Raw genomic sequence first — 24550 nt, 5'->3', positions numbered from 1 at the left:
TGTTTACTATCAAAGCAGACCTCGTAGTCAGCAACAGAGCTGTAATAAGAAAAAGGCATGTTTTTGTTTTTATATTTTTTTGAGATGGAGTTTCACTGCCACCCAAGGCTGGAATACAGTGGCGTGATCTCGGCACTCTGTCACCCTCCACCTCCTGGGTTCAAGTGATTCTCCTGCCTCAGCCTCCCAAGATGCTGGGATTATAGGCACATGCACCATGCCCGGGTAGTTTTGTTTTGTTTTGTTTTGTTTTTTGTATTTTTAGTAGAGATGGGGGTTTCACTATGTTAGCCAGGCTGGTCTTGAACTCCTGACCTCAAGTGATCTGTCCGCCTCAGCCTCCCGAAGTGTTGGGATTACAGGCGTGAGCCACCAAGCCCAGCTGAAAAGGCATGTTTTTTAAAACAAAAACATAAACATTGTAATCAATATTTGAAAAATGTAACTTTTATTCTGAACATGTAGTATTTATCTTTATTAGCAATTTTTTTCATAATATAAGCATGCCTCAATCATCCAAAAGCTATCTATCTATCTATATAAATTGATATACATGCTACTGAATTGACTTGTTAATAGAATCATATGGTGTTATAATGACTAATCAACCTATTTCTGATAATTTTGGTGTAAACAAAAATGATATTTAATTTTTATTAAATCAAGTTTATCTATATCAAATTCCCTTTTAGAAAAATAGTGCAAGTTTAGTCTTACCAAGATTGCAAGTAAATTTTAAAATTACAGTGCTGTAAATAAAAAGGTTTTAAGTTGAAATGTGTACTGAGATTAGTCACATCACAAAAGTCCTATCATGGGTAATGAAAAGTCTTACTTTTAATATATTTTTGTTTCCTTTTTCTTTTGACATGTGGCCCAAGATGAGGTCTTATTTTTTAAATGCCGAAGAACAGCATTCAACAAAATTCGATTTAATTTTATATCTAACAAAAACATAGAAACTGGCTAGTCACATTCAAGTCAATTGGTCACATTGTATGGAATACAAAAAGAAATGAGAAAAAAAACCAGTTCTACAAAAATGCTTTGTTATTATAATACTAAACCACATTAAACAAAAATTCACTTTTGAAGAAATTGCTTGCTATAAGAAAATGAAAGTTAGTAGGATAAATCCTATGCAAAACATTTAGAACAAATGTATGAACACTTTGTGGTTATCACCATTACAAATGTATACAACACCTTACAAAAATCTTAAATAAAAATGTAAAAATATTTACTGGCAGTGAATATGGCCCAGGCTAATTATACCAATGGGCAGGTGATACTGGGAAACTACAAGATCAATTATAGCAATCATTTTTTAAGATGATACTAAAACAAATGTTATATCCTCCTTAGAATTAACCAGGGTTAATAATACATGACAAGGGTTATAAAGCAACTCCATGTTAAGTAGGAATTCGGTCTCTCAAATATTCAAGTATAGCAGCTGTTCCTTTGGTTAATATGGCTGCTCGAGGAACTCGGAATGGATTTCCATCCAGAAGTAATGTTCTAAACAAAAGAGAGAAACTGAGAATGTAAACATTTTCCATTAACAAGGTTTTTCATCTAATTTCATTTGCAATTTTATAAATAAAATTTGTGTATTTTTTTTTCTATTTGCCCCTTTTTATTTTTATTTCTTTTTTTTGAGACAGAGTCTCGCTCTGTTGCCCAGGCTGAAGTGCAGAGGTGCAATCTCAGCTCACCGCAACCTCCACTTCCCAGGTTCAAGCAATTCTCATGCCTCAGCCTCCCGGGTAGCTGGGATTACAGGTGTGTGCCACCACACCCAGCTGATTTTTGTAATTTTAGTAGTGAGGGGATTTCACCATGTTGGCCAGGCTGGTCTCAAACTCCTGGCCTCAAGTAATCCGCTCGCCTCAGCCTCCCAAAGTGCTGAGATTACAGGCATGAACCACCATGCTTGGGCTATTTGCTCCTTTTCAAATCTGAGCATGTAAACATTAGAATTATAACTAATTAATAACCCAAAACATATTAATTGAATACTTACTCTGTGAAAGGTACTGAGCCAAGTAATTTATATTCACTAACTCTTAACAATCCTACTCTCTCAACAATCCGATGATGTAAGTGCCATTAATAGTTCTATTTTAATAGATGAAGAAATACAAATTTAGGGAAGTAAGAAATATTGTCTAAGATCAAACAGCTACTAAATGGTGGAGTTGTGATTTGAACCACCCTTTTATCCAGCCCTCTCAATCTTATTAAATGACTATATACTAAATGATCAAGTAAGATTTAAACAAATATCAGCAAGAGTCATCCAAGCCAAGGACTGTAATGTAACCAATGTATCACCACCACTGCTCTACCCCTTGCCTCCCCAAAACATTAACACATTCTGCTCTCTCCCTCCTTTGAGCAGATATACATATATAAATCTATTTACATGATCTGAGAGTTCAACTTAAGATTTAAAAGCTTGTTTTGTTTCATTATATAATAAAATATCTTCAGTTAAGAGAGGCTTTTATATTACTTTTTAAGTTAAGTGTTTCTATAAATAAAAATCAAAGGACTCACACCATATTGTTGATCTAAATTATACCTTCAAATATTTCTGTTTCTTGGGAATTCAAGACTTATTTTCTTAATTTCTAGAAAAAAGTTGATTACAGTTGATCCTTATTATTTGTGGGTACTATATTTGCAAACTTGCCTACTCACTAAAGTTTGTAACCCCCAAATCAGTATGTGTGGCACTTCCGAGATCATTCATAAACATGCAGGGAGGAACAAAAAATTGGAGTCAACCCACGAGCATGTTCCCAGGTGAGGTTGAACAAGGTGATGCTTTGTCTTCTTGTTTCAGCTCTTATATTGTAAACGGGTCCTTTTTGGTGGTTCATTTACTGCCACACTTCAAATTTTCATACCTTTGTTGGTGTTTTCACTGTGTTAAATGGTCACCAAGTGTAATGCTAAAGTACTGTCTAGTCTTCCTAAGGACAAATGGGATTATGAAAAAAATACATGTGTCAGGTAAGCTTTGTTCAGGCATGAATTATAGTGCTGTTGGCCATGATTTCAATGTTAATGACATGACAATGAATATTAAATGACAATAATATTAAATGAATTTAATAATATTAAATTATGTGTTGCTACCGAAACACATATATAACAAAGTTATATATTGATTGGTTGCTGAAAATGTTGTGACTAGACTCTTGCAAGAACCTAATCCCTGTATTTCCCAGCAATAGGTCAGTATTCACTAACAGCGTGTTCAGAGTGTCTACAGAACATAACTGCCACAAAGAATAAGAATCAACTGTATTTGTCTCCTATAACTTACTAATATGAGGTACTACAGCAGATACCAGTGTTGCCCCAGTGAAGGAAAATATACCGAATCATTAATATGTAGTTTTCAGCAATTAAATTACTCCTGACCATTCTGCTTAACCACTTGGTTTTCTGTTGATATCTCAAACCTCCTTTATATTCACTTAATAAGCACTTACTGCGTGTTTACTATGTTTTAGGCACTGGGACAACTCTTTTCCAAAGAAAGACCCAAAAATCGTATAAATAAGTCCAAATGAAGCATGACGGGAAATCAGGTTAGGGACTAATTCTGCTTGGAGGACAGGGAAGGCTTTCAAAGGTGACATTCAATAGGCCAATTATTGATGAAAACAGGGTAAAAGTACCTGATGCTGAGGGAACAGTAGATGTAAAGAGTGAGAAAGACTATGCTGGGCTCGAAATAGAATGGTGGTAATCTGCAATCAATTTCAAAAAAACCCTGCATTCAAAGCTAAAGAGTTAATATTTCCCTGACATTTTTATGCAGTAGAGATTCAGGTTATAAACATACACAGTGATAAGCAAAGTGCCATTAGAAACAATTAGTTATTATATTTACATATATACCATATAAGCAAAACTAAAAATATACATTTGGTAAAATTTGAAAAACAGAATTGGTACTCTGGGTTTTGTTACTTGTTATTTTTAACAGGATATTAAATCTGTTACTTTAACTTCTTGCAAATTTATCTCAAAAAGAAAAATCACTTCAATAAATCAATAAAATAAATGAAATAAGCAGTAGAATGGTGTAGTTACCTTAAGTTCACACAATTACCGAGCTCTGGTGGAATTTGTAAAAGGTCATTATTTTGAAGGTCCAACGTGGTCAGATTTTCCATCATCTTCATTTTCTGCGGGTCCACAGATCCAACCTGATTATTACTAATCAGAATTGTTTCAAGTGTGAAGATACGATATAGAACTTCAGGTAGCATTTTAAACCTATTAATACATGAACAGAACACCTAAATATACTGGAATCAGACATTAAAACTTTCCTTAAAACAGATTATCTTAAATTTGACATGATAGTTTTTTCTTTAGTTTATGTTATTCTGTAATTGGCATTAGGTCCTTTATTTGAATTTTACAAAAAATAAAGAGAAAGGGCTAATTTTGAAAATCTTGAAATACATGTTAAGCAGACAAACTTGTAACACTTACTATTTATTGTATAAAATCAGCAAAAGTTCAGAGTAAATTTTCCCATGTTTCTCTGTTCACATTCAAGAGAAGAGGAAATCTTCTCTAAATGTATCCATGTAGGTATTCTTCCTTTCACTTTTACTTCTTATGAAACATAATCACTCCCAATATATTAAGTAAAATTCGAGATTTATATTTTGCTTTGACTGAAGCTTCCAAAATGAGTACACTTCGGGTTCTTAAAAAGATAGCAAATTAGCATAGACTGCTGGCTTTCTTGTCCAAGCAACCCCGAAGATGCCACAAGATATGGGAAGGCTAACAGCTCTCAAATCTATACTTTCAATTAACACAAAAATGGCTCAGGACCCCGCAGGGGAGAAAGGCTAGCACAGTTTTAGCATAAGGTAAACTGCAGCCTTGACTAGAAAATACAAGAATGGGTCGGAAAGGAGAGCTTTGGCCTTTTCACTTCCGCATACTGTCCCCTTCCTTTGCTGCCTTGATGAAAAAAAGCAACAGTGAAGTGTAAACTCAAAGCAGTGCTGAAGTTCCAGTGAGACTAGAGAAGCAATAGCCAAGAGTACAGATGGACCAAATGACCCCTTAGTAGGCTCTTCTCTTCCCTCCCTGCAACCCATGAACAAGATAATTATCTGATAACACAGAAATTTAGGCTAGCTTTTGGCACTTCCCCAAAGATATCACTTGCAAGGCAACTGTTAGCTCAATTGACAACACAATATAAAACTGATAGCTCAATTCACAAGTAAAACTTAGGAGAGATCTGAGAAGTGCACATATTTTAAAACAATGACAATAATGGTGCAATCTATATACTAGGAAGCACAAGTAATGGAGCAGACAGAAGAAAAATTTAAATAAGCAATATTTTAACATCACTATGCATTAGCTTCCTCATCTATAAATGAGGAATAATAATAGTACTAAGCATATACACTTGTTATAAGGATTAAATGAATATATTTGAAGACCTTAGGACATTATATGGGTTACATTAAATATTAGCTGTTAATATTTTATTTTTTTAATTTTATTTATTTATTTTTTGAGACAGTCTTGCTCTGTCGCCCAGGCTGGAGTGCAGTGATGCAATCTCAGATCACTGCAACCTCCACCTCCTGGGGTTCAAGCGGTTCTCCTGCCTCAGCCTCCAGAGTAGCTGGGTTTACAGGCCACCACCACGCCTGGCTACTTTTTGTATTTTTAGTAGAGATGGAGTTTCACCATGTCGGCCAGGCCGGTCTCAAACTCCTGACCTCAGGTGATCCGCCCACCTTGGCCTTCCAAAGTGCTGGGATTACAGGTGTCAGTCATTGCACCTGGCCAGTTATTCATATTTTAATTAAATTGTCTTTAGAATCCATTTTCATCATAAGAAACAATGTGACATAGTTGTTAAGAGCCCAACTTCTGGAGCCAAACCACCTGGACTCAAATCTCAGCTGTATAATTAACTATTTATGCATACCTTAGATGAGTTACTTAGCTTCTAATCCTTGATTTTTAAATGAACACAGTAACAGAACCCACTATGTAGGGTTCTTGTAAGCATGAGCTATTACATGTAAAGTACTTAGTACAGCACCAGCAGAATAAGCTCTTCTCAATAAATATGTTACTCTTAATTATCTGCAGTATCTTGATAGTGTTTGCAGAATAAAATCTAAGTTTCATTGAGCATAAAAAGCTCAAGGTCTGGCTACTGCTTACTTGCCAACCTTTATCTGTTCCTTCTATTCCTCTACCTGCTTGTTTGATTGTCCAAAGCACACTGAACTTCTTGAAGTTTCCCAAACATCCCATATGTTCTCACATCTTTGTGCCTTGGCATAAGCTATTTGCTCTAACTAGAATGCTCTCTACCTGAATGGCTGGCAAATGTCTATTTTTCAAACCTCGGTTTCAATGCTATCTCCTCTACCTTGAAGTAATCTCAGAAGACATTTTCCCCTGCACTATGCTTCCATTAGAGCAACTGTAATTATTTATTTGAATATTTGTCTTTCTAGGCTACAGGTTTCTCAAAACGGTAAAAAGAAACAAAAAATATGTTAGACATCAACTATGAGAATTCTAAGAAAATAATATTTTTAACTCCAAGAAGAACTAAGTGAAAATAAAATCTGGATATTGAAATAAAGTAGAAGGGGCCTTTTTGTTTATTTGTCTTTTAGTTGTTTTCTCCAATAAGAAAGATCTACATATTTCCACAGAATAACAATTAGAATTGTCTGTTCTGTCTCTTACCTATTAAAGGAAAGATTGATCGTTTGTAGTCTTACCAGTGATTCCATTTCTTCGGGCAAAGAATTTAAAAAATTGTTCCTAAATTGGAAATCAAAACAGATGATTCACAAAGTTTGAAAAATTTTACAAATTTAATTTATAATTAAAATGTTGAGCAGGAAAAAAAATATGTAGATCAGTTTGTCAGTCCTTGATCTGACTTTATTAAGGCTGAGTTCTGAGAATTCTGAATCAGTCACCTACCGCAGTTATTCGATTAGTATGCCAAATCCTAATAATATCAATATGCAACCAATTGATAATGCAATGAATTCTTTATAGGTTTAATAGTGATTACGTGGTAAACATTGTAAACTAACTCCTTCAAAGTGGGGTCTTTAATATTTCCCTCACGTCTATAATACCACATAAAATAAATATTTCATTGGTGTTAATACATATGATACATGAAATTCTACTCTAAGAGGAATTTAAAAATTATTTTAAAAATGAACCAGGAAGTTAAAGAGTTCTATTAAGAGATTTGGAGTTTTCTTCTCCATAGGTATAAGGCAAATCTATTCCTAAGTTTAGAATTTAAAGCTACACAATGACTATTTTTTTTTTTAGCTCTTACAATGAAACATGGCAATAAAGAAAATCTTATTAACTGTTGGAATGATCTCGGAGCAATGTTAGAAGAAAAGTTAACAAAAAGATAAAAGGATTTTAAAGCCAATATAACTACTAATAATGAAAATACCTGTGAGAAAATTATTCCCAACTAGATGACTACCTATTACAAATAAATACTTTTCTCTAACCTATTTGTGTTCAGAAGTCAAGCATAATATGTAAAAGTCATACTTTCTACAGTACAATCTATATTCTTTTTCTATATCTATATTCTCTGTACTTTTCTCCAGTTATTGTCTGCATTAAGTTGTGTTAAATAACCCACTCAGCTGGTTTTATGCTATTTACTTTCAGAAAAGAAACAACGTGAAGAAAATACTTTCCATGTGTTATTTGTAATTTTGCTTAGAATGGGTTAATATTTTCAGTAATTTTGTCTTATCACATAACTTGTAAATTGCTTACAAATGATAAATGTCTGATTACAGTATTCTTCCTAAATTCTTTCTTGGGTTTCCTAAACACTATTTTAGGATTATCCTAAACTATTGTTAATAAATAAAGGCCAGTTTCCATACATACCTAGGAAAATATGAGGCAAAAGGAATAAGTTAGGCAAAACTCAAAGACAAGTTACAACTTTTTAAAAAGTCAAGCAATAGTATCAATAAATACCTGAGATCTAAAAAAGTCAATTTTTGAAGCATACATAACTCCAAGGATATAAAGGAAAGTTTATTAAAACTGAGATTGACATCAGAAACCATTTCCTTCAGTTCTACCATCCTGAAACAAAAACAATTTTTAAATGTTAGCACTTGAATTCACTGTCAGAACTTCAAAACTGTAAGCAGATCAAAGGAGGAAATTCCTATATTTAACTTCTGCTAATTATGACTTTTTGTACCTTTTACTTTTTCACAGGAACATTAATGAGTTTGGATATGTAACTAATAAAAATAATTTTTTAAAAAAGGCTCACTCTTATCTGTCCAAAAGTTTCTATTTGGCTTTAGATGTACATTAAAGTTTCACTTAAAAAAACTATTTATTTTGCATTTAAACCAACTATGGCACGAAGGAGAAAAATCAAATCTAGAAAATTTTTATACTTTATTCTGTTAATAACTTGAATCAATAAGACAAACTGTTAGACAGACATCTGTAACATAGTAGTTTTCTACTACAAAAGTGCTGTATCACCACTAAGGAGCTTTAGTTTAAAACTTAAAGAGGAAGAATTAAACATTTGTAAGTAAGCCTAATCAAGGTTTACAGTTTTAATCCTGTTATTAATATGATTTACTAACAAATGAAAGTTGGCTGGGTGCAGTGGCTCACACCTGTACTCTCATCACTTTAGGAGGCTGAGGCAGGTGGATTACTTGAGGTCACGAGTTCAAGACCAGCCTGGCCAACATGGTGAAACTCCACCTCTACTAAAAACACAAAAAAATTAGCCAGGCATGGTGGCGGGCACCTGTAATCCCAGCTACTCGGAAGGTTGAGACAAGAGAATTGTTTGAGCCTGGGAGGCGGAGGTTATAGTGAGCTGAGATCACGCTACTATACTCCAGCCTGGGCAACAAGAGAAAAACTCTGTCTCAAAAACAAAAGAAAAGAAAACCAAATGAAAGTTGTACAACTTAGTCTATATCACATTAGCAAAGAAAAAAAAAAGAAAGGATATAAAATGCTGTGCTGAAAAAGATGTAATGAAAGACAGTGAGTTTCAATGTGTAACTGATAAAACTTTTTCTGATATATCAAGAGTCAAACTCTGACTTAATAATTTTTCTGGAAATCTGGCCTAGAAAAACAATATGTTTCCTTTATTTTCATAATCAACCTTATAGTATATAGTTAAATTACATTTTTAAAGTATTGTTTATAAACAGAAAAATACTTATGACAAATAAATCAGTCAAGATACAAATTATGGCCAAGCACGGTGGCTCACACCTGTAATCCCAGCACTTTGGGAGGCCAAGGCAAGTGGATCAGTTGAGCTCATGAGTTTGAGACTAGCCTGGGCAACATGGCAAAACCTGGTCTCTACAAAAATTAGCGGGCTGCAGTGGCATATGCCTGTAGTCCCAGCCACTAGGGAGGCTGAAGTGGGAGGATCACTTTAGCCTGAGAGGTTAAGACTGCACTGAGCCGTGATTGTGCCAGTGAACTCCAGTCAGGGTAGTGAGATCCTGTCTCAAAAAAAAAAAAAGATATAAATTGCATGTATAACTCCAAATGGAGAATAGCTTGAAATAAAATATGCAGTATGCCACAAAGTTAACAGAGTAAATCAGTGATGAAACTACAACTGATATATTTCTTTATCCCAAAATTTTATGAATATATATTATTTTTATAATCTTTGGTGAAAAGTATGAATTGTTAATTAAAATTTTTTTACAAAGGGTAAGTGGTTTGGGAACTTTCTAGAGAAAAGCATGGCTTTTTTAAAGCAACATGTCCCCGTAATAAGGCATGTCTTGATTATTTTCTTGACATTCTAAGTGGCTCAAAATGTGATACAATAGCTGTGTCAAAAGAATGACATTGTTTTGCAAAAGAAGAGTCAGATAGATAAAATGAGGCAGTAAATAATAACTAATGTCTCTTAAGTCTATCTTTATTCCCAATTAACTTATTTATTCCAGGACCCCCCCAAAAGCAAACCTGTCCTATCTGAGAGCAAATCTAAATGCTCGATTCTATCAAATATCCTCTCAGTCCTTTAAAACAAGAGAGAACCAGAAGACAGACTAGAGTTCCCTTCTGCCATGGACTATCTTAAATTTGTCATCTTTTAAGATCTACATTCCCAAAAGCAAACCTGTCCTATCTGAGAGCAAATCTAAATGCTCGATTCTATCAAATATCCTCTCAGTCCTTTAAAACAAGAGAGAACCAGAAGACAGACTAGAGTTCCCTTCTGCCATGGACTATCTTAAATTTGTCATCTTTTAAGATCTACATTCCCTAAACTATGCTCTGTGAAATAGAAAGCAAATTATAGTTTGTCTCATTTTTTAAAAGTTTTAGACATCTAAAAAAATTATGATAGTCAGATGAAAGTCATTCAACTTCCTCAATTCATCACATCACTCTCCTCCACGACATCACCTTTTTTTTTTCCTTTTAAGTATTTACGTGCATAAAAGCATTAGGCTCTAGCTGAATGCTTTGTGTGGATTATGTCATTTAGTTTAATTCTTATAAATAGGCACCATTATTATCCCTATTTCACAGGTGAGAAAACTAAGAACAGCTAGTTAACCTGTCCAAAAACTACACAGCAGGTCTGGCATATGGTATAAGCAATTGACTCTATTGCTCAAGTTCCTTATCAGTACCCTATCCTGTCTCACACTGGGTTGTTTTAACTGCTAGATTATCTGTCAGCTTTCTTTGGGTATATAGTTTACTGCTAGATAACAAATGTTTTTTAAAGTTCAACAATATACTAAATTAATTGTTTCTTATAATCTAAAGATTTTGCTATAATTAACAACAAAAAAATTTATTAAACAGTACAAAGTATAAAGTAAATGACTGCATGTGAAGAATCCTTTTCTAGGAGAAAAATATTAACAGGCTTCAGTTAATTTTGCTTTTCTTATCAGTGGAAAAATTCTAGGCTTTATTAACATAAAGCCCCAAATGGAAATTCCTATTAATCCATATGGACCTGATGTTAGACAGTCTCTTAATACTTTTCCCTAATACTTCATTTCATTGTATGGCTATATATATATATATATATATATATATATTCCCTATATTTCATTATATGGGAAAAATAACAATGTTTTTAATAATTCTTATACCCATTTTCCAAGTTTAAATATAAAAGAAAAAGAAACAAAACTTTGTAAAACCTCTATACCTCTCAGAACAAATGATAAAATTGTGTCAGTAAATATTTAATGACATTTTGCTAAATCCCTCTAATATTAATAATGTAAAAATTTTTACATATAAATTTAAAAACCAATAAAAATAATTTTGATTGCAATCAAGATGGAAAAACAACAGAATGAGTCACAACCTATAGACATGACATCATAAATAGTTCTTACCTTTTTGGAATTTCACATAGTTGATTCTTACTGAAGTTAATAGAAGTGATGATGTTGCTTTTTACTGCATTAAACACCTCATCAGGAATCAAAGTTGCTTGTTTATCACTAAATGAAAAATGGTTTTAAAAAACGAACCATTCTTAGCAGTCCAAAAAGATAGGATTATTACTCTTCATTTTTAAAAGTATTTAAAGATTTTATGAAATTTTTCAAAGCCATTGATTATAAAATTTTGTAATAAATGCCACATAATCTACCAAGCCATAAAAGGTTCACTGTTAAGAATTCAGACAACATATTGTGTTAGAACATATTGTGCCACATTTTCTGGGCATTCATATACTCAATGTGAATAAAAATAGATATTTATCTTCGGAGTCTAAGATATCTACAAGTCATAAAGTAAATGGAGCCCATTCCTTTACCTCTAAGTAGAATTAAATCTATAATTTTAAAACCTAGTTGTTGTCCCATCTTAAAAATCTATAAAAGGAGTTTTCTGTCAAATTTGTTTGGGTATATAATTTCTGCAAGATAATAATTATTTTTAAAAGTTCAACATTATACTAAAATAAAATTAGTCTAATAAGTTTAAAATTAGTTTTAGTTTAGTAACCTAAACCAATTTCTCTCTCCTTTAGTATGTGACAAGGTAGACAGAGCAGAGGACTGAGATTAAACTATTCTTATTTCTACCATTAATGAGCTTTGTAACTTACCTCCCCTGTATCTCAGTTCTGTGACATTAGAATCTGAAGGACTATTTATTGTTATTTATGCCACATGTTTTCAAATGTAAATATAAATAAATTTCCTTATTATTAAAATTTTCAGTAACGTTTTCAATAAAATACAAATTTAATCTTAAATGAAAATAGAGTAGTTCCCCTTTATCCAGACCCCCCGGGGATGCCAGAATCTTCTGAGAGGACCAAATCTTATATAGTATATACCATATTTTTTTCAATCTGATAACAAGATGACTACTAAGTGACTAAGGATGGGTAGCATATACAGCATGAATACGCTGACAAAGGGATGATTCATGTCCTGGGCAAGTCGGAGAGGGATGGCATAAAATTCCATGACGCTACTCAGAATGTGCGCAATTTAAAACTTATAAATTGTTTACATCTGGAATTTTCCATTTAATATTTTCGGACTGCAGCTGATCACAAGTAACCCAAATTGCAGAAAGTGAAACTGTTTAAGATAAGCAGGACTACTATATAGAACTCTAACATTTGCAGATTTAACTGTTTTTTTTTTTTTTTAATGTTATAATTAGCCATTATCCTTACATTCTTCTTTTAAAATTATTAGTGCTTGGCCGGGCATGGTGGCTCACGCCTGTAGTCCCAGCACTTTGGGAGGCCGAGGCAGGCAGATCACAAGGTCAGGAGATAAAGACCACAGTGAAACCCCGTCTCTACTAAAAATACAAAAAATTAGCTGGGCGCTGTGGCGGGTGCCTGTAGTCCCAGCTACTTAGGAGGCTGAGGCAGGAGAATGGCATGAACCCGGGAGGCGGAACTTGCAGTGAGCCAAGATTGCGCCACTGCACTCCAGCCTGGGCGATAGGACGAGACCCCATCTCAAAAAAAAAAAAAAAAAAATTATTAGTGCTTAACACAATGTCATCCACCTACAAGAAACTTCAATGGAATGCCAAATGAATGAACAGAAAAAACATCACATATAATATATAATATGGAAGAATTGTATAAGAAACACGTTGTAATACAAATATGTGAAAAGACAGCCTACAATTCACAGTTATTATGCCTTCTACTTCTGCTTCAGAATCCCATTTTCTTCTGTGTAGATGCAGCATTTTCATCTCTTCAATCACAAATGCTCAAGTTCATGGGGAACTGATTCATGCTAGTCAGACTTAAAAGATTCATGCTATTTAAAAATTTTAATTGAAAGCATTTATGCCTTGAGATTGAGAATTTGTATTTTAAATAGGATACTCCTTTCCTGTTAAAGTCTTTAAGAAAAACAAATTCCAATACATTTAGAATCAAAGCAACCTAAGATTATGCTTTTGTGATACCTGTGCCTTTAAGAAGTAGAAATGGTTATCCCAAATAAAATTGGACCAATACTGCTTTATAGATTGTCTGCATGATTAAAAGCAACAGCATATGTACCTAGTACAACGCCCTAGGTCCCCTTAGAATAGAGACTCAATAAATGATATCTCTATAGGAGAGAATGGAAGGCAGAAGCCAGGCATAAAAGAAATTCTAAGCTAAAAAAGCCTAAGGCAGGAATGAAGTCTGTCTCATCAATCAGTTTATTTATGATACCTAGCACAGAATTTGATACTTAGTAGACTTCAAAAATACCTACTGAATAAATGGGTATATTATTTGGAAGATAAGATATGCTAAATTGGCCAGGCATGGTGGCTCATGCCTGTAATCCCAGCACTTTGAGAAGCTAAGGCAGGAGGATCACTTGAGCTCAGGAGTTCAAGAACAGCCTGGGTAACATAGAGAGGCCCCATCTCTACAAAAAATTAAAAAATTAGCTGGGCATGATAGCGTGCAGCAATTGCAGCTACTTGGGAGGCTGAGGTGGGGGGATCGCTTGAGCCAGGAGGTGGAGGTTACAGTGAGCCGAGATAATGCCAGCCAGGAGGTGGAGGTTACAGTGAGCTGAGATAATGCCACTGTACTCCAGCCTGGGCAACAGAGCAAGACTCTGCCTCAAAAAAAAAAAAAAAAAAAAAAAGGCTAGGTTGCCATGTTCTGTAAGAAGCAGTCAAATGTAAGTACAGAAGAGTGCTACCTGTGTTAGTGTGGCAAAAGAAATTTAGCTTAGAGTAGTGATTTCTAAGAGTCGCAGGCAAGAGGTGAGAACAATATAAATGAAACACAACAAATGTGAAATGGAGACTGTATCCTGACTGCTAAGAAGATAGTTCCTACTGATACATTAAGGATAAAAGACCATACACTGATGTTGGCTGTGTAGATTCTTGAATAAATCTAGTCACTTATCTGACTTTAGCCTATATTCTTTTGTATTTTCACTACAATACCCATAAATGAACCAATTGCTACAAAAATTTTGACAGTATTGCTTATGTTTTTGTTGTTGTTGCCTTAGACAGTACTGAAAGGATACCTGACAACTACCTTCAATTTCTACATAGGTATCTTCTTTTCCCAATTTAATATACTTCCATAAAAAATATTTAAAAGTTTTTGGCTTCGTCTCAATTTATATACTAACTTGTAATTTTTTCAGTTTTGGAATATTTGCTACCATAGCACATTATTACTATGATACATTATTTGACTTATGTTCAGATAAATTAGCAGGGAACAACCACTCAAGCTTTGCCTGCTAGTCAAGGTTTTCATTAACCAAATGATACTAGTTTCTTACTTACTAACATAGACACCCACCAATATGAAATTCTCTCTGGATGCTGGTTACTGAGTCAGAGAACTTTATTATCAATATGGTCATTCTTTTTTTTTATAATAATGTTCCCATTATAAAAATATCACTATTAACAAAACCATCTCTCTCTCAAGCATAGTAAAACACAAACTGCAGAAGGAATGGACACTGAAGGTCATTTATACTTTTAATATCCTTCTATTTTTACTATACTTTTAATATCCTTCTATTTCATCATGGTTTTTTGCAATTACTATTATTCTAAGTCAAGTACTCTGATGAATTTTTCCTCATCAATTGTCCTTTTTTCTGAAGGATTTCTTTCTGAAAACTTTCCCATGTGTTTGGTAGTGTTTAAAAAAAAAATAAATTAGGCCAAGCATGGTAGCTCAAGCCTATAATCCTAGCACTTTGGGAGGCTAAAACAGGAGGATGGCTTGAGCCCAAGAAGCTCAAGTCCAGCCTGGGCAACACAGTGAGACCCTATCTCTACAATAATAATAATACTAATAATAAATTACATACCTATAGTCCAATATTTTTAATGTAATGATGGCATGTATATTGACTCTGGATTCACTTGGTAGTGTCATGGCAGTCTCAGCAGCAGATTCACTTTGGCTAGGTCCATCATCTAGCAAAAGAAAAGTTATATGAAGCCAATGTTAATACTATAGAGTCATTGTTAAAATTCTTGATAATATATTAAAACAGTGTATGTGATTTCTAGATATTATTGATGAGAATGCCATTAGTCATATGCTTTATTTCCAATGGCTCAAATCTCAATCTGGAATTTAATATTTAATTAATAGAAAATAAAGTTACTGTAGCATGGCTTCAAAACTGTTTAACGAATCCTACCGAAAGGAAATTTAGCAGTAAGAAAGAACCTTCATAGAATAACTATGGTTCTATAGAAGAAACAAATAACAAGCAATCCTTCCTCTTAAGGAAAATAATATGGTCCACTAGAAGAAATTTGTTAATGAAGGAAAACCATTATTTCCCCCAAATGTCTACCAAATAAGCACAGGCTTTTCAGTTTAGGAGACAACAAAATTGATTATCCTCAATCACTTAAAATTTGACAATCTGCATAATTGGCTAAGTCTCCGGTACATTTTATATGTTAAGATTTTTTTCTTCGCAAATGCATACTTTATTTTTTATAGATATTTTCCTAACATGCTGCATACTCACACATTCACACAACATCAACCACCTTACTAATCTTCAGAGATTGTTTATGGTATTATATTTTTTAAAATACACATTTTAAAAGAAATGGCTTTGTGTTATTTTTGCAAAAAAGACTTGAACAATAGAGAAGTAAAATAAGACTATCACTTTTCAACAATGTGAAAACAATGAAACAGTCCCAGCATTAACACATAAGAGCAGAAGGCATGCCAAAAGAAAACAAAAAATTAGTAGTATAACTGATCTTGCTTCAGCCCAGCAGGCATTCAATAAACATCTGTTGAATATTACTAAGTATATTCCTCTTGCATTGAGCTCATCAGTTATTCATTAGCCAATAATCATAAAGCTATTATTGTTTCTCATGCAAGTATCGTATGAATACTTTATTCACAGAAGTAGCACAGAATAAATGACAGAATATCAAACAGAAATGAAAGGACATCAAGGAAAGTATTAACATCAAGTTAATGCTCTAGTAGCAGTACTACTCCCCTAGCAGTTTGGTTAAGTTACTTTAAATAATATGCAATACAGTGCCAAAATTAAATAAGCAGAGAGACAGTATTAAACCAGCAACAAAATCCAGCATTGTTTTAAAAATATCTATGTATACTACCATGATCATATAATGAGATAGGGTATTCTCAACAACTTCCAAAGAGCTCCTTTTAATAATTAGCATCAAGGAGAATATAAGGAGAGAGTCTATTGTCTCTGAGGAGAGGACTGTTGTAAGAGAGATTTCCTTTCATTATATATCTTTGCATATTGGTTGACTGTTTTTTTTTACCATGTGCATTTACTGTCTTTTTCATTAAAAAAAAAAAAAAAAACTACATAATTTTTAAAAACATCAACATTTCAAATTGAAAGGGCCACATAAGTGCCAAACACCATACATAAGAACTACACCAAAGTTAATTACCAGAAAATTTCAAACAATGGCAATGAACAGAAGATCCTGTAAGTTTCCAGAGAGAGAGAAAAAAAAAAGTTGTAATTGTACAAGTGACTGACAAGAACATAGCCAAATAAGAGGTCAATCACATAAGCAAAAACGGAGATTTCTTTTTTCTTTTTCTTTTTTTTTTTTTTTTTGAGACGGAGTCTCACTCTGTTGCCCAGGCTGGAGTGCAGTGGCGCGATCTCAGCTCACTGCAAGCTCCGCCTCCCAGGTTCACGCCATTCTCCTGCCTCAGCCTCCTGAGTAGCTGGGACTACCAGGCCCGCCACAGGCGTGAGCCACCGCGCCCCACCACGGAGATATCGTTTTAAGAAATTTTTGGCCGGGCGTGGTGGCTCATGCCTGTAATCCCAGCACTTTGGGAGGCCGAGGCGGGCAGATCACGAGGTCAGGAGATCGAGACCATCCTGGCTAAACACAGTGAAACCCCGTCTCTACTAAAAATACAAAAACTTAGCTGGGCGTGGTGGCGGGCGCCTGTAGTCCCAGCTACTCGGGAGGCTGAGGCAGGAGAATGGCGTGAACCTGGGAGGCGGAGCTTGCAGTGAGCTGAGATTGCACCACTGCACTCCAGCCTGGGGGACAGAGCAAGACTCCCTCTCAAAAAAAAAAAAAAAAAAAAAAAAGAAATTTTCAAATGTATTCATTTGGTGAGTTTGGAGGGCATGATGGGTGATTTAGCTGAACGAGTGTCACCTAGAACGAAGTCTTCAGAACTTCAATTTATCCCTTTGAAGCAAATAGGCACTGATCACTCTGCTTGTCCAGGTTTAAAAGGGGTTGGAAAAGTTGATGAGCCTGTCTCTTAGAAATAAAAGTACAAAACTAGAGTTCATTTGGTTATTCATGTGTTCCTTCATTCTACATTATCCATCACACATAAACTGGTAGGTACTACTGTAAGTAAGAGACAAAGATAGAAGATGAACTCGATCTAGTGGACAAGATAAACAAAAATTACAAAATAGTATGGTAAGTACAGTAATATATGTACGTTGAAAGTATTTTTATGGGAGCAGTATGTGTTGAGGGTAATTCTCAAGAGAGTAACCACCTCAGAATGGAGTGAGAAATTACAAGTTCTTATCAATAATAGAAGAATGGAAAAGAATTTGTCATCTTTTAAACTTCTCCATTTCATTTTTTAGATTTTTTTAATGTTTGATTTTATTATCCTGTGTTACTCTTACAATGAGAGGAACTAAGTGAACCATCATTTTCTGAGGCAACAAGGCTGGGGATTGAAAGAACGAAGCTTAGGAAAACTACTAAATAGTTAGTTAGCCAGGCCTGTAGAGTATAACCCCCAAGGATGCACTGGGTGGCTACAAAAAGAAAAGCAGATAGTTCTTGGAGAACATGCAGAGCTAGTTTGTCCCCTAAATCTGAGAGGGACAGAGGCGTAAAATGCCCCAAAGTGTGGTCCCCAGAATAGCAACATCACCCTAACCCAGGAACTTTTTAGAAATGCAAATTTCCAGGCTCAACCCAAACCTATGAATCATAAATTCTGAGAGTGAAGCCCAGCAATCTGGTTCACCAAGCCCTCCAGGTGAGGCCAATGGACATTAAATATCCAAACCTATTTCTTTAGTCAAGCACTCCACTTTTATCACATGAAAGATGATGAACATAAATTGGTAATACATAACCAGTAGCAATCCCTGGGTCTAGATCTAATCACTACAAATGTATTCATTTACCCGCCAAACTGTTACTATGCTTCTACTCTGTGGCAGTCATCGTACTAAGTGATGGGGATATAAAAATGAGTAAGACACTGTGTGTAATAAACTATGGCCAGGCCTTTTGTGCAGAGTCCATCCTAAGCCTGATAACAGACACAATAATTGCCCAAAGACTGTTCCTTAGTACAAGATTGCAAAGAAACTAAAAATATGATTCCAATTCATTAATATATAATTTACCAGCATAAATTATTTTACGCCCAATTTATGAGCAGTTTTCAGTTTTCTATGGTTGCTTTAACAAATTACCACAAACTTAGTAGCTTAAAAAACACAAACTTATATTACAGTTTTGTAGTTCAGAAGTCTGCAATGGGTCTCATTGGGCTAAAATCAGGGGTTTGGCAGGTCTGCATTCCTTTTTCCTTTTCTTTTTCTTTTTTTTTTTTTTTTTTGAGACGGAGTCTAGCTCTGTTGTCAGGCTAGAGTGCAGTGGCACCATCTTGGCTCACTGCAACCTCAACCCCAACAAGGCTGGGGATTGGAAGAACGAAGCTTAGGAAAACTACTAAATATGTTAGCCAGGCCTGGTTCAATTGATTCTCCTGCCTCAGTCCCCTGAGTAGCTGGGATTATAGGCACACACCACCACGGAACTTTACCATGACCAGCTAATTGTTGTATTTTTAGTAGATACGGGGTTTCACCATCTTGGCCAGTATAGTCTCGATCTCCTGACCTTCTGATCCACCCACCTCAGCCTCCCAAAGTGCTGGGATTACAGTCGTGAGCCACCGCCCCCAGCCTGTATTTCTTCTTCTAAAAAAGAATCTGTTTCCTTGCCCTTTCCAACTTCTAGTAGCCACCTCATATTCCTTGCTTTAAGGCCTTCTTCCTCCATCTTAAGCCAGCAACAGTGGTTCTTCTCATATTCTATTACGCTGACCTCCTCTTCTGCTTCTCTCTTCTACTTTTAAGAATCCTTGTGATTATATTGGGCCAACACAATTCATAATAATACGCTTATTTTAAAGTCAATCAATTAGCAATCTTAATTGCCCTTTGCCATGTAAGGTAACCCATTCACAGGTATCAGGGATTAGGGTGTGGCCATCATTGAAGGGTCATTATTATGTCTATCAAAGGTAGCATAGCAAGATGATTCTGGTGACACAGCAAGAAATTAAACTCAGAACACAGATATCAGAATCAGGTGATAGAGCTTGAATAAAGGCAATGTTTGCAATCAAATAAAGTAATTAAGCTTAATGCCATGATGGTGTAATTGGGGTTGGCACCTGTCTTAGTCTGTTTGTGCTACTATAACAAAATACCACAAACTGGGTAATTTATAAATAATAGACATTTATTTCTCACAATTGTGAAGGCTGAGAAGTCTAAGATCAAGGCCCAGCATTTGGTGTCTGCTGGGGGCTTTCTTGCTGTGTCTTCATATGGCATAAGGAAGAAGTGCAAGAGAACGCTGCCTTCAACCTCAAACCCTTTTTTTTTTATAAGAGTGCCAATCTGGTCAGGCGCGGTGGCTCACGCATGTAATCCCAGCACTTTGGAAGGACGAGGCAGGCAGATCACCTGAGGTCGGGAGTTTGAAACCAGCCTGACCAACATGGAGAAACCCCATCTCTACTAAAAGTACAAAATTAGTCGGGCACGGTGGCACATGCCTATAATCCCAGCTACTCAGGAGGCTGAGGTAAGAGAATCACTTGAACCCAGGAGGCAGAGGTTGCAGTGAGCCAAGATCGCACCATTGCACTCTAGCCTGGGCAACAGGAGTGAAACTCCGTATCAAAAGGAAAAAAAAAAAAAAGAGTGCCAATCCTAATCATGAGAGGAGAGCCCTTAAGACTCAATCTCCTCCCAAAGACCACAATTCTCAGTACTGTTGCACTGGAGATTAAGTCTCAACAAAACTGTAGACGGGGAACCATCACTGAAACCACAGCAGCACCCACTGGGGAACTTTACCAATCTGGCAGGACCTCACCCTTGTTAGGCATAGTATCATCACCACTGGAACATATCTCTCGCCAATAAACTGGGGAGGCTTTAGAATCTGCACTCACTTAACACCTCCAACTTGAGATGCTCTTCTTACAAGGGTTTTTTAAAATCTAAAATTGATCCTTTGAGCTTATCACAAACTGTAATGAGTGTAAGATTTGCTTGTCAGATTGCTACTTTGCAAACCCCAAACCTAGACCTTAAGAAGATATTTTATAAACCATAAAAACAAAATTTAAATTATAGTCCATTGATATTTACTTAGCCTAGAACAAGTAAATAGCTATCAGGATTATTTGAAAGTCTGTGATAACCAAATAAGAAGGTTTAATACTATTTAGATGAATCAAGGACATTGTAGGGTAATTTCACACAATGCTACCTCATGATATTGTGATCCTCAAAACATACCTTTCAAAAAGGTATTATCTGCATTTTACAGATAGAGATGTGTAGGCTCAACATAACAACATACCAATTAAAATGTAAAAATCAGAATAATGATCATCTGGAGAATGGTTTTAGTACTCTAAAAAAGATTAATTTTTCAAAAATAACAATTTCAGAGTTATATTTGTAAGCTATCTGGGATTTGTATATTTACTCTTCCTAGCAAAAGATAAATAAGAGTACATTGCAGAAAGTTTTTCTAAATCCTGCATGAATTACTGCACTTCTGTTAGACACTGGGAAGAATATAAATTAATCACAACCAAAACTTAATAAGCTGTAAAAGAGAAGATTTTTCTTTGACACAGTGGAGTCTGAGGAATCTGTGGACTACGTTTCTACATTTGAAGCATCACAGATAAGTGCCTTTTAATGAAATTTTAAGTTTATTTTAAACTGGTACCTAACTTCATGCTTCTGGATTGTTCAGTTTCTTTAAAGTTAGTAGTTTCTACTCACTTCAGCACAAAGTTTTTATCTCATTTTACCAGCATCCTTTGAATCAAATGATCGGCACTGTTCTCAATTTTTACCAATCAATTTCTACCTCTAAAACTGAGAAAAGAGTAGTTAAAAAGCAGAGAAGAAAAGCTGAAGGAAAAAAAATATATATGAAGCAATGAAGTGTCCCAACTTTTTCCTCAAAGAGCTCCAGAAAATTTAGAGATAATTAAATGCAATTCCACTCTAACTATTGTTTAAATACTTAGGTCCCATTACCTCAAAATTCAGATTTAGTTGGGCTAAAGTCTGGGCCTGGGCATATATTTTTTTAAAAGCTCCACAGGTGATTCTTACATGCCTCTAGATACGTATGTAGATTGCTCTTTCACCGAGCATCTTTTCACGGAGAAAATACTTATTACTTATAAATAATAAAGTTATGCTTTGATAAGGAAAAAGTCTTGGGCCCTTGTATGTATGTGGAAAGTTAAGTATTAATTCAAAATAAATGTTTCAATTCTATTTGAAATTCCTCTTAGATTATGCACACACATAATTGTTCTCCATACGATTATCACAATTTTAAGAGTCTTGCCAATATATGCTTTGAATAATTCAACCTATTTTGAAGTCCAAAGGAATTTTCTAAGTATGTATTTTCTAAGTATGTATACCTGTACAAATACCAAGAAAAATGGAAGAGATAAGTAAACCCCAGAAACTACAAATGTCTGGAAATACCAAGGGATTATTTAAATGTGATTGAACAACCAGGGAGAGAAGGAAGAATGGTAAGATGTTAATAACATGACCAATTATTGGCAAGAAGCAGAGCAACAAATAAATAATAAATAAATATGGCCTGGGCATGGTGGCTCACGCCTGTAAATCCCAACATTTTGGGAGGTTAGACAGAAGGATCACTTGAGTCTCGGAGTTTAATACCAGAATGAGCAAATAGCAAGACTCTGTCTCTACAAAAAAGTAAAAATAGCCCGCTATAGTGGTGCATACCTGTAGTACTAGCTACTTGGAAGGCTGAGGCACAAGGATTGCTTGAGCCCAGAAGTTCGAGGCTGCAGAGAACTAGTATCGTGCGACTGTACTTCAGCCCAAGAAACAGAGCAAGATCTCACTTCTAAATTTAAAAAAAAATTAAGAATTAAAAAAATGCTTTTTAAGTAAATTACTCTCTCAGGCTTTGAATATTTATATTGGGATATTCCTCTTTGTATTATTTTTTTAAGTAGCTGAGCTGGATATTTTCTACTTCTGAACTTCTTAAACAATAGGGCCATTGCTTACATGTATTTGTTTTTGGCTTGATTTTCCCTTGGTTTACAATCCTGTTCTAAAAAAATTTCCCCATCCCCAAAAGAAAGGAGAAAAAAGGGGGAAAAAAAAAAGAGAAAGAAACAGGGAAAGAGACAACATAAAGGGTTGAAAGACAAAAGAGCTATGAAAAACTGAGAAGAAGGCAAAGATATATATATGGAGAAGTTCCCAGTAAAAGATTCTACCGACATATGGCCAATGGGCTTTCAATTATTGCTTATTATGGCAGACTGCTAGTTTTACCCAGTTTTTGTTCTCCTTTTGCATAGACTTCACACAGAAAATATACTTCCCAAAGATCAACTTCCATCACGACAGCAAGAGGAGCTCTGTTAATTTGCTCTGCAGAAAAGCTGGTTAAAAACTGTAAAAAAATAATTTTTTAAAAAAAAGTTGGCGGAAGGGGATGCTGAGCATGGTGGCTCACACCTATGATCCCAGCACTTTGGGAAGCTGAGGCAGGCAAATCATCTGAGGTCAGGAGTTCAAGATCAGCCTGGCCAACATGGCAAAAACCCATCTCTACTAAAAATACAAAAAAATTAGCCGGGCGTGGTGGCAAGTGCCTGTAGTCCCAGCTACTCAGGAGGCTGAGGCAGAAGAATTATTTGAACCTGGGAGGTGGAGGATGCAGTGAGGCGAGATTGCACCACTGCACTCCAGCCTGGGCGACAGAATGAGACTCTGTCTGAAAACAAAAACAAAAACAAAAAATAAGCATAATTTAAAGCCTCTGGAAATGAATCTATTTTTATTTATTTATTTTGAGACAGAGTATTGCTCTGAGTTGCACAGGCTGGAGTGCAGTGGTACAGTCTCAGCTTACTATAGCCTCCACCTCACAGGTTCAAGTGATTCTCCTGTCTCAGCCTCCTGAGTAGCTGGGACTACAGGTGTGTGCCACCACTCCTGGCTAATTTTTGTATTTTTAGTAGAGATGGGGTTTCACTATGTAGGCCAGGCTGGTCTCGAACTCCTGACCTCAAGTGATCCACCTGCCTTGGCCTCCCAAAGTGCTGGGACTACAGGCGTGAGCCACCATGTCTAGCCTTGGAAATGATTCGATTAGCAAACAGCAAATGAAGAAATAGCTGTTCAAGAAAATCTGCGAAAATTTGTTAAGAGGTGAGTCTGTGGTATTTGAACCTAGACTGCTTCCTCTCTCCCCTTCTCTAGGTCAGAGAGGCAGAAACTCCACTCCAGAAGGCTATAACTAAGAACACAGGGTTCCCTCTCCCCCAACCCTCCAGTCCCAAACCCTATCTCCCAGCCAGAGGGCTTTCTTCCTGAGAGGAATGTCAGCATTTCTCATCCTGCCACCAGCTGCCTGTTGCTAATGCTAAATCCCTGATGAGTAGGGTGAGGACTCCCTTCTTCTACTCCAGTCCCATGCACAGAAAGGAGGCTCTACCTTGAGCTTGGCATGATGAGAATACTGGGGCTCTGACTGCTCTTCCCCTGGCTCATAAGTTGGTGGTTGAAAGAAAGGAGAGGCAAACCAAGAGAACCTGTCTATTGCTGACTCCTTCTACTGAGTGTTCAGC

General features: G+C 35.5%; 1 protein-coding gene across 2 annotated transcripts in view; it reads right to left on the bottom strand.

The window, feature by feature from the left end:
• Positions 1–427: 427 nt before the first annotated feature.
• Positions 428–24550, bottom strand: part of LRRC40 (leucine rich repeat containing 40) — a 63369-nt gene continuing 39246 nt past the window's right edge. Inside the window, exons 10-15 of one of the 2 annotated variants that reach the window (XM_007978313.3) lie at positions 15420–15528; positions 11472–11579; positions 8065–8175; positions 6775–6852; positions 4114–4299; positions 428–1521 (exon numbers count right to left, since the gene is read on the bottom strand). In XM_007978313.3, the coding sequence (XP_007976504.1) occupies positions 1416–1521; positions 4114–4299; positions 6775–6852; positions 8065–8175; positions 11472–11579; positions 15420–15528 (698 nt within the window). In that variant the 3' untranslated portion in view covers positions 428–1415. The remainder of the gene's footprint in view (positions 1522–4113; positions 4300–6774; positions 6853–8064; positions 8176–11471; positions 11580–15419; positions 15529–24550) is intronic. The other variant, XM_007978314.3, reaches the window with a different exon arrangement.

Source organism: Chlorocebus sabaeus, chromosome 20 (genome assembly GCF_047675955.1).
Source record: "Chlorocebus sabaeus isolate Y175 chromosome 20, mChlSab1.0.hap1, whole genome shotgun sequence".
Taxonomy (NCBI): Eukaryota; Metazoa; Chordata; class Mammalia; order Primates; family Cercopithecidae; genus Chlorocebus; species Chlorocebus sabaeus.
Note: the sequence above shows the minus strand (reverse complement) of the source record. Positions and strands in the feature narration are given on the sequence as shown.